Raw genomic sequence first — 11,718 nt, forward strand, 5'->3', positions numbered from 1 at the left:
CCCTCCCATTTTTTTTTTTTTGTGTTAACTTCCAGTAGCATTTTTTCATACTCACCTGTGACACTTACCACTTCCTGCCTCAGACCATAAAATCCCTGAAAGTAAGCTTCGTGTCCATTTTTATTTTTGTTTGTTCACAAAATGTAGCAAGACTTTTTGATTTTGTTAGATGTTCAGTAACTTTTATTGAATTAACAGAAATAAACATGACTCAGTATTGAGTCAGGATCTACTAATTTGGGCGAGCTTATTTATCTCCTTACCTGGAGTCAAAAATGGTCTCAAATTTTTTTGTTGTTCATTTTAGTAGTAGTTGGGGTATTGTACAAAGCCTAGAAGTAGGGGTTAAGGGGCAACTCAAGGGATAAAGTTAGAGGATTGTATGACCAGGAACCAGGGAAATTATTATGAACATATGCTCAAGGGTTTATTTCAAAACTTAATTTGTATTATCCAGACTGGCTGATGCTTTTGCTAATGCTGCTTTAAAACTGGCCTTTTTCTAAGAACTCTGGAGTAAGTTGATGATGAAAGTTGGTATGATGAGAAGTTTATTCTGTCCAATTTTACTTTATCTTATTAGAAATCATTTTGTCCACATTAGAAATCTATTAGTCCTACTGAGTATAATTGAAAAGCATTTAATCCTATAGGCTCTGCAAGGACAGATATCAAGTCAGCAGGTTGCTGTAGAGAAACTGAAGAAAACGGCTGAAGTGCTTTTAGATGCCAGGGGTTCTTTACTTCCAGCCAAGAATGATATCCAGAAAACACTTGGTAAGATATTCATGTCCTTGATTCCTGTCTCACAGGTAAATTCTGAAGAAAGGTGTCCTAATAGATACGGAGAAAAATGTTCACTAGTAATAGATTGTGTTCTGTATGCTCTTTCTCTGTGAAATGGTGTTCCTGAATCTGGGAAAAGGCATGCCTTCTTTGGCAGGTGTATTAGAATGTTAGGGGCAGGAGCTGTGTATCTTGAAAATAGTATATTTAAATTTAAATTTGATATTTAGAAAACGTAACAGAAACTCGCTATGTAATGTCCACCACAGGAAGTAGAACTTCACAAAATTCTCTTGGTCGATGGGATTGGGCAGAGGAAGGCTTTCAACTTAAGGCCAAAAGTCTTTATCAATAGTGGGAACATGGGTTTAAGAAGTTGAAAGATGTGCTTAATTGAATCAAATTGAATTTATTTATTTTTAGAGACAGGGTGACTTTATTGCTCAGGCTGAGTGGAGTGGCACAACCATGTCTCACTGCAGCCTTGACTTCCTGGGCTCAAGCAGTCTTCCCCATCTCAGCCTCCCGAGAAGTGAGGACTACAGCAGTGCTCTATCATGCCCAGCTAATTTTTAAAATATTTTTGTAGAGATGGGGTCTCACTATATTGTCCAGGCTGGTCTCAAAGTCTTGGACTTAAATAATCCTCCCCAAATGTTTTGTGCACAAAAGTACCACTACAGCTGTAATCAAGTTTCTGTTATCACTGAAGAATTGGGGTAACTGAATTCTCAATTTGAGTGCGGCCAATAAAAAATTTCTAGAACACAGAGAAGTGGGAAGACTTCTCAAAGCACATCTCTCAGGCCAGGTGCAGAAGCTCACACTTGTAATCCCAACATTTGGGGAGGATCATTCAAGCCCAAAAGTTTGTGATTAATGTGTTTCTTGAGAAAACAGCTATTGTATATTATCTTTTTATCTACCCACAGTATTTAGTTTATATCAAATGTGCAGTGGATTATCAATATATATTTTTTACTATCTTGCATATGTATTTTTTTGTTTTCACTGCCCTGCTTTTCACAATATTTAATGTTATTGTATATTTCTATGTGTGAATATGTGAAGTAAAAATATTCCACAACAGATGATTAGACATATGTTTTGCCCTAAATAGAGCATAAATTAAAATCTGAGTCGAAATTTTATTTGAAGAGAAGAATGGAACTTAGCTCTTTTAAGATCACTGTGAAGAAGGGAAACCCTGTCTTTTATTCTTACACATATCCAGATGTTTTTTATTGTGTACCCCCATCAAAAATTATCTTCAGCCTGCATCCCCATACATGCAGATATATTTATAAGTCATATGAACATATTACTATATTATTATATCATATGTGTTATTATTATGAAACACAAAAGTATAGAGTTTTAAAGTATAAAATGAAAATATGAATGGAAGTTCTAACATTTTGTTCCTCTGTCCCAGTGCAGCATCTCATATATCCACCTTAGATAGCATTGCTATGAGGATTTGGATATAAGGATATGAAGGAGAAAGAAAGACTATCTTATTTGTATTTCTGTTACTTGAAGAGGCATTTTGACATTTTTTCTCATTGTTAAGTGTACATAGTTTCACTTTTAGTTGCTTAAAATTCATTTGTTACATTATTTTAAAACAAACTTCTGGCATAATTTTCTAGGAAATATGTGAAACTATTTAAGGTATAGAGGAGTTTCTCTAAGATCTTTCTGACTTCTAAGAAAACCAATGATTTAAGTAAATAACATTCTTATAGATTTGTGTACCTTTTTCTAAAATAATTTTTATTTTACTAAAATCAAGAATTTATTTAGTGACAATATTTTATCACTAAGAATTACAAACCAAACAGTGTCTTCGTTTAGGCTACTATAACAAAAATACCATCGTCTGGGTACCTTAAACAACATACATTCATTTCTCATAGTTCTGGAGGCTGGAAGTCAGAGATCAGGGTGCCAGTATGGTCGGGTTCTGGTGAGGGCCCTTTTCCTGGCTTATAGATGGCTGCTATCTTGCTGGTAGAGAGTGGTGGAGAGACATCATTTCTCTCCTGTTTCTTCTTCTAAGGGTGCTAATCCCATTCACACAGGCTCTACACTCATGACCCAATTACCTCCTCAGAGAGAGAGAAAAAATCTGAGTGTTTTTGCTACTCACTCTCATACACCATTGATCAAGACACAGAACACTTCTGTGACCAGATGTGTGTGTGTATTTCTCCCCATACACCAAACAATTCTCCAACAGATACCAGCTGGATGTCCCATAATACAATTCAATTCAATTCAATTCTGACACTGTCTACCTGGAATTAGCTTCAGATCCCACAGGTTAAGGGGTCAGTCTCATAATGCTGCCCCCACTTTAGATACCAATCACAAATCCCAAATTGTGATCTGTATTTCAGAATGATCAGCTATAAATTAGAGTTCCCTTGACCCTCCTCAGGTTCAATTAATTTGCAAGAGTGACTCACAGAACTCAGAGAAAGACTTTACTTACATTTACCCACTTAGTAAAGAATATTACAAAGGATACAGATGAACAGCCAGATGGAAGAGATACACAGAGTGAGGTATGGGAGGAGGGGAGCAGAATTCAATGCCCTCTATGGGCATGCCACCCATAGAGGGCACAGGACTCCATGTGTTCAGCTATTCAGAAGCTCCCCAAACCAATCCTGTTGGGTTTTTATGGCAGCTTCATTACATAAGCATGATTGATTGCATCATTGGCCATTGGTAGCAACTCAACCTTCAACCCCTCTTCCCTCCTCAGAGGTTGAGGGGGTGACAGTTCCAACTGTCTAATCACATGGTTTGTTCCCTGGCAACATCTGCCACTCTCCCCTGCTCCCCCTACCCTAAGACTATCCAGGAGGCACCAGGCATCACTTCATTCAAACAAAAGATGCCCCTCACTCAGGAAATTCCAAGGGATTTAGGAGCTCTGTCATACACTCCTATCACTCAGGAAATCACAAAAGTCTTAGGAACTCTGTGTCAGGAACTGGGGTCAATGACCAAATATCAGAACAAAAGATTGTCCTTAGTGTCTGTATTACTGAGGAAATCAGAAGGGTTTTAGGAACTTTATGTCAAGAGCTATGATCAGAGACCAAATATTTCTTATTATACGATAATATCACATCTTCCAAAGGCCCCACCACCCAACACTATCACACTGGGACTTTGGCCCCAATATATGAATTTTGGGGGACACATTTAGTCTACAGCAGACAGTAACACTCCGATCTGTTAATTATATGAAAATAGCTGGCTTTCCTTGGGAAGTCACTTATTATGGCTGAACAGATCACTGATTTTACTTACCCTGTTGATGCAGTTGCCCAACTAAGAAGTCGCTAACCTGCCAACCTCAAGCTGCCATTCAGAGCATGTGCTCTTGTGAGTTTCCAAATTAGAGCTCATTTTTTTCTTCAACTTTTATTTTAGAATCAGAGGGTACATATACAGGTTTGTTAGAAAGGTATATTGTATGATGCTGAGGTTTGGCATATGATCTAACCCATCACCCAGGTAATGAGATAGTCTGCAATAGGTAGTTTTTCAGCCCTTACCTTCCCACCCCTCTCCCCCAACTAGTAGTCTCCAGCGTCTATTGTTTAGAGCTTATTTTTGAACACACTGCTTGTTTCCTCTGCTGACAGCATTCTCCTGCATATTAAATGCTCTCTGCCTCCCCACTCAGTATGCTGATGGGCTTCATTGTGTTTTAGTAAGAGGAGCATGATTTTTTCTTTAAATCATCCAAACTTAACCTCTCACTCCAGTGAAAATGTTCAAGATGTTTTCTCATGATGTAGCATTAGAACAATTATATTATTTTGTTGTATAGATTATGTTTCATGGGCCAAACGCAAGCCAGTAAGATATTTCATTTTATAGAGATGTTTCAGGACACAGCTTTTCCTTACTGAAGCTTTCTACAATGTGTAAGACTAAAGCATTCAGAAATAATTAAAATATTTTTCAAATTCTCGGACAATAAGTGACAAATTCACCATTTAAAACATTGTTTTCCAGAGCGAAAGAGATGAATACATTAAAAACCATTATTGTTCAAACTCTTCATTGGTCTACAATATAGAATGTAGGATGTTAACATGTGGGACTTTAGTCAAGTGAAAACTAAACCAGAAAGGGGTTTTTTTTTTAAGCATCTTGAATCTTTAAAATTGAAGGTAAAGTTTATCCTCATATGAGATAGGTTAGCCTGTTAAGTTTATTCTTTTCTTTTGTCTGCTGTTAAACTTTTAAATAAATTCAATTAGTGTATATTTTAGAAGCATAATCTCAACTTAAATGGATTTTCATTGTTGCCTATTTTCTTAATTTACTTGCGTCTGCCAGTTTCTGTGCATTAGAGTGATTTGCTTAAGTTGTGAAGTATGACAAAAGCTTAGCATGGGTGTGTGTGAGGGAGGGAGAGAGGGTGATGATTTTTATATGTAGAAGTTAATTCTTCATAAATCTTTGTATTGTCTTGAGAATAGCTGTGTGCGACTCACCTTTTTCTCCCCATAAGTAATTATCAATAAGTATGGCTAATGTGAAATGTCAGATTGAGAACCAGTATTTATTTCAAAGATTTGCTGTTCGTACCACTCTTTCATCTCTCTGAGACAATTCAAATGTTTATGCATCCAAAAAAAATCTCTTTTCAAATGCAGATGGGATATATATTAACTTTTTAAAAAAGATTTCAATTTTCATTTTCCATTGGGCTCTTTTCTTTCTTTGTATTTTAACATTTTAGGTGGTTCTCTGATTATGCATTAGGAATTTATCATTGAACTTTTTATTTCTAAAATTTTTGTGTGGAAATTGTATGATTCACCTTCATGTGTTTTTGAAAAGGGATAGAGCAAAGAGAACTTTGTTGTTAATATTTCCTGATCTGTTTGGGGTAGATGACATTGTTGGGAGATATGAGGATCTGTCCAAGTCTGTTAATGAACGAAATGAAAAACTCCAGATAACCTTGACCCGTTCACTGAGTGTGCAGGATGGCTTGGATGAAATGCTGGACTGGATGGGAAGTGTGGAAAGTTCTCTGAAAGAACAAGGTCAAGTGCCTTTAAACTCTGCTGCTCTTCAGGATATCATCAGTAAAAACATTGTAAGTGACTTTAAAAAAAAATATCCCATTTACAGTTTTTTAAAAAAACAGTTTTATAGGTTCAAAGTATAGATAGATTTAAGATAAATTTAAGGATATGAAAAAGAGACATATACTGATTGTGAGTGTGGAAAGTAACACACAAAATCAAGTGTGTAAAATGGTTTATCTGTGAAGAAGTGTAGGAAGGGCTTTGTGTACTTATTCTTGAATATTATTCCTTATAGAGGGCTTATGCATACATTGAGTCTTATCTTGTTTATCATTGTTTCAGCCAGCTGCACATGAGGTTAATCAGATCAGTCTTGTCTAGTCTTTTAAGAATTAGGACCATGGCTAATCCCCAGGCTCCATTAGATTCTAGGGGTTGCTGAGTAGCAGCAGCCTCCTGCCTCATTCAAGCAACTAGCCAGCTGTTCTTCACTCTCTCAGAGAGGTTTAGGATGGCATTCCTCAAGGGACAGATCAAACTTGTCATTCAGTTTCAACGGTTAACCTTCCTAGTCACAGGTTGTGCAAGCTTATGTTGTTAGGAATAGTCATTTTAAAAAATTCTGTCACATTATTGGTAAACATAATAATAAAACATATGCAATACTTGGTTTATTTTAGATGTTGGAACAGGATATTACAGGTCGTCAGAGCAGTATAAATGCCATGAATGAAAAAGTGAAGAAATTTATGGAAACAACAGATCCATCCACTGCATCCTCACTGCAAGCCAAAATGAAAGACTTGTCTGCTCGGTTTTCAGAAGCAAGTCATAAACACAAAGAAACTCTTGCTAAAATGGAGGAACTAAAAACCAAAGTAGAACTGTTTGAGAACCTCTCAGAAAAGGTCCAAACATTTTTAGAAACAAAAACTCAGGCTCTTACTGAAGTAGATGTGCCAGGAAAAGATGTTACTGAATTGTCTCAGTATATGCAGGTATGTCTTCCTTACTACTCAGGAGGCTAATCAGATAGATTAATAGTTAGGGCAAACTGATATACTTATTGCCAGAATTATAATTGGCAATCATTTTAATTGCTTATAGATCAGTAAAGATCTATGTTTTACTCCTTTAAAAATCTCAAACCTTATCTTTTCCTTGAAGCCTTTGCTGATTGATTGGAAATAAGTATCATTTATCACACATATCATAGGTAGTATAAGTATCATCTTACGTACCAGAAACTACAAAGAGACAAAATATAGAATGCGTTTTAAATTAAATAATGTTTACTGTGTTCTCTTTCAAGCCTATTTGCATGTTTATTATATTTAGAATACTGGCCATAGGCAGACTCATTCTTATGTGAAATTATGAATAGAGCCATTCTGATTCCATACAGACCTCTGAATGGAATGCCATTTGAAGATCTAGCAGTATTTATATTGACTAAATATCTTAATGCTTTGTAGGAATCAACTTCTGAATTTTTAGAACACAAGAAAGATCTTGAAGTTTTGCATAGTCTCTTGAAGGAGATATCCAGCCATGGCTTACCAAGTGATAAGGCTTTGGTTTTTGAAAAAACAAATAATTTGTCAAAGAAATTCAAGGAAATGGAAGATACCATCAAAGAAAAGTAAGTACCACTTTAAAAATTGTATTTTATTCTATTTATATTAATTAGAGTGAGATACTTGTATTTATTTATATAGATAACTGAAACAATTTTGAAAACTTGAGAATAAGCATAGGGCTACTTTATAAATGTTTTTATATTTTGATCATTTTTTGCTATTAAAATTACATTATTTGCTTTAACGTTTAGGAGGAAAATTCAATACTTCTTACATAAAAGTGGAAAATGTTACATAAGAAAAATGATGGTGGTAGTATATTACTGAAAATGGTCTAACCTTGCTGTAGTCTCTGAAGCCTATGGCAAATATCACATTTTTATTTGCAAAGGCAGAAATAACCTTGAAAAACAGCTCGTGGTTCTTTGCTTTCCGAGCTCAACTCAGAAATGATGTGCAGTTTCAATATGGCCTTTTTAATATAATAGTTTACTTTTTAAAGAGCAGTAGATGAGATAGGAAACTGAAAAAACAAGATTAGAAACAAGTGAATGAACCTAAGTTGAGCTAAAAAGCTATACAGGACCTTGTGATTGAGCTTTTGTTTTTCTGATCTTGTGTTAGTTTAGAATATACATTGGATTTTGCTAAAGTTTATATAGAAAATCCTCGAAACATAGAAAAGTCATTTCTCTTCCAACTACTCTTCTTTATTTCTTCAGAATTCTCTACCTAAAATGTTTGAGTGCTGCCTTTACTTCTCACAGAGCTATATGTTCCATCCTGTTATATGGTATTTAATTCAAATTGCATAGAAGAAATATTCTTGGTTTCCTTAGGTATTATGTAGGTCGTTTCTTCTTTCAAATGGGTCCAACTTTAAAATAATGTAGTCATCAGTAATTAGTCCAGCTGCAGTCATTCTTATTTGCCAGTGTTCTGCACGCTTGCATATGTGTACGTGTCATCCACATGCCAAATGTTAACTGTTCTCACAGTTGTTCATGTGCTGGGCATGTGTACTGCCTCCATGGTGCTGAGCATACAGAACAACCCATACAGTTCACCAGGGAGTTTCCTGAGTCTCTATAGAGGAGGCACACATGAGCATTCTCCAGTCACTAGGTTTCATCTCGTTTTGGGAGACTTTAATCTGGACTGCCTGCCCCAGTTTATCCATCCATAAACGTGACTGTAGTATAGCGTAGAAACCACTAGGTGGCATTATGTTTTCCTCATGTCAGTGATTGTCAACCTTTCCCTTCTGGTTCTGTGCCTACTGGCATTCAGCATCACATAAAGTGGACAGATCAAAGCTCATTGAATCTAAATAATGTTAACACTGTTTGTGTATTCTTAGAGTTTATGTAGCATTATAGAGAGTGCCATTACATATGGGCTACAGATTTCTTGAATACTCCTATCTTTATGAACCTTGCCTGAGAAATAGACCAATAGCTGTTTAGCTCAGGGGTTCCCTAACCCCTGAGGTACCTACAGGTCCATGGCCTATTATGAACTGGGCCGCACAGTAGGAGGTGAGTGGTGGCACCAAAGCTTCATCTGTATTTACAGCCGCTCTCCATCACTTGCATTGCTGCCTGAGCTCTGCCTCCTGTCAGATCGTCAGAGGCATTAGATTCTCATAGGGCCATGAGCCCTATTGTGAACTGCATGTAAGGGATCTAGGGTGCATGCTCCTTATGAGAATCTAATGCCTGATAATCTGCCACTGTCTCCCATCACCCCCAGATGGGACTGCCTAGTTTCAGGAAAACAAGCTCAGGGCTCCCACTGATTCTACATTATGGTGAGTTGCATAATTATTTTAATATATATTACAATGTGTAATAATAATAGAAATAAAGCACACAATAAATGTAACATGCTTTAATTATCCCAAAAACATCCCCTCTACCTGGTCTGTGGAAAAAATTGTCTTCCACGAAACCAGTCCCTGGTGCCTAAAAGGCTGGGGACTACTGATTTAGCTGATTTCACTTGTCACCTGTGAAACTTTTCCTCCTGTATCAAAGGGTTAGAGTACACATGGAAGATGGTTTCTTAACATTAAGTGTGTCATGCGAATAATAATTTTATTCTTCTTTCTGTGACTTAAATTCTTGTATGATTTTTATTATGTAGAAAAGAAGCTGTAACTTCTTGTCAAGAACAGTTGGATGCTTTCCAAGTTCTTGTTAAATCATTGAAGTCATGGATAAAAGAAACAACAAAAAAAGTTCCCATTGTGCAGCCTTCTTTTGGTGCAGAGGATTTAGGAAAATCTTTGGAAGACACTAAGGTGAATCATGGTTATCTAATACTAAATTTTCATTTGTGCCAGTAATGAAAGATTAAAAGACTAATGGTAGTTTTCTTTGATCTAATATCATCTAAGTTTGATCCTCATATATGTACTGTATATTTTGTTGACCTTTGGAAATCATGGCATGGGGCTTAACTAATTCTTTTGGAAAAGGACATAAACTTTTCAGTTGATTTGCTTTTTAAAAAAATGTATTAATGAGTTGCTGACTATTCTAGTAATCAAGTTTGCTTTCCTACCAAATCTCTACTTAGTTTCAGTAATTTTTATACCATTTCTCATAATATTAAGTAAAACATCTTCACTCAGCATTTTACTCTAGCTTGTATATATCACTATAACGACTATTTGGAAAGAGAAGTTATTTGAATCTCCTGCATAAATAGTGCACAAGTCTTTTGTCATCTGCCTCAAGGCGTAACACCTGTGACCAGTATGGCATTTTTTTTTTTTTTTTTCCCACTCCAAATTTGTGGATGTGTGTGTGTTTTTAAAAGTAATTGAAATTTGTAGGATTAAAATACACTGTAAAATGAAATTCTGAATTCCTATTTATTTTTATTGTTCCTAGTACCTTTTATCTTGTAACTGGTCTGTTACCTAGTACAGTTTTACAGACTTACAGTTGACAGTTATTTTGGAACCCATAGCAGCCAAGAATAGCCTGACTCCCACTGTGGCTAGGATTTTACTTGCCACTTACGAAACCTTTGAAGGCAGAATGGGCCATACATACCGCACCATTAACTGAGTTGACAGTCACCTGGGCTGTGGGAACAAATAAGTACCTTTTTCTTTCATTGACTCCCTCACAAATCAGGGTCTACAATTATTAGTACTTTGAGATATGTTTAAGAAATTGAATTATAATGTGCAACTTTGAAAATATTAAGATGGAAAAATAATGTGTTTTTATATCTCAAGAAATTACAAGAGAAGTGGAGTTTAAAAACATCAGAGATTCAGAAAGTAAACAACAGTGGGATCTCACTATGTAACTTAATAAGTGCTGTGACCACCCCTGCAAAGGCAATAGCAGCAGTTAAATCAGGTATGAGCCTTATTTACATTTATGGCAAAAACTGTAAGCATTGAGTTTACTCATGTCAATTTTGTGTATGTTATTTTTAAATTAATGCATAAAATAACCTCAGAAATACAAAGTGAAAGTGGCAAGAAACATGGCATCTATAAGCACACTATGTTGGGAATGTATCTGTACTAATCAAATTTCAAATCCTTCTTATGTTTTATTTTATTAGACTGTATTTAAAATATAGCTAAATTAATATGTAAGAATAAGGAATGTTATATTGGGGAAGGAAACAGATCATATTCAAATTTGTGTGCTTTTTACCTTAATTAGATGGATATATTGAAATTCTATTTAAAATATTTATAATATTTGATAAAGAAATGAGTCTGGGCAGCTGGGAAAGAAGTGAGGGAAGGAAATAGGCCCTTTTCTATAGAGTGGACACTCTCATTTTATTCCTGTGTATTTCATTCTGTACATCATTCCCAAAGTAAACAACTATGCAGTATGTGAGCCAGCATACTTGTATCACAATCTAACTCATGGTTAAGCCACTTTTCTCAATAAAATGGGAGAGTCATGTGTAAATATTGATTCTAAAATTAATTTAAGCAAGTTATGGTTATAGTTTTTAGTTTGAAACATATAGTAACAAGTTTAAAAAAAAAATAATTGGCAGAAGGCAGCTCTGATATCTTTCTTCTGAGAGTTCTGAGTATCCTCTGTGGGGTATCTAGTCTGACCAGCCCCCCAGCTGTCCCTATTGTGATACTGATGTTCCAGCTGGGCCCTTCTCAGCCAACCATTTATTCCACTCTATTAATCCTATTTCAGGGACTACCTATATTATAATGGTGTGATGATTTCTCCTTTTTCTTCTAATCAGATTTCCTGAAATGTCGGTTTTTTTTTTTTTTTTTT

General features: G+C 35.6%; 1 protein-coding gene across 4 annotated transcripts in view; it reads left to right on the forward strand.

The window, feature by feature from the left end:
* The window catches only part of DST (dystonin), a 496,305-nt gene that overhangs the window by 375,612 nt on the left and 108,975 nt on the right, over positions 1-11,718 (forward strand). For all 4 annotated transcript variants that reach the window (XM_011960180.1, XM_011960181.1, XM_011960182.1 and 1 more), the window contains 6 exons: positions 654-777; positions 5,715-5,923; positions 6,536-6,853; positions 7,331-7,497; positions 9,581-9,737; positions 10,686-10,812. In XM_011960180.1, coding sequence (XP_011815570.1) covers positions 654-777; positions 5,715-5,923; positions 6,536-6,853; positions 7,331-7,497; positions 9,581-9,737; positions 10,686-10,812 — 1,102 coding nt within the window. The remainder of the gene's footprint in view (positions 1-653; positions 778-5,714; positions 5,924-6,535; positions 6,854-7,330; positions 7,498-9,580; positions 9,738-10,685; positions 10,813-11,718) is intronic.

This window comes from Colobus angolensis, unplaced genomic scaffold (genome assembly GCF_000951035.1).
Source record: "Colobus angolensis palliatus isolate OR3802 unplaced genomic scaffold, Cang.pa_1.0 Scaffold51, whole genome shotgun sequence".
Taxonomy (NCBI): domain Eukaryota; kingdom Metazoa; phylum Chordata; class Mammalia; order Primates; family Cercopithecidae; genus Colobus; species Colobus angolensis.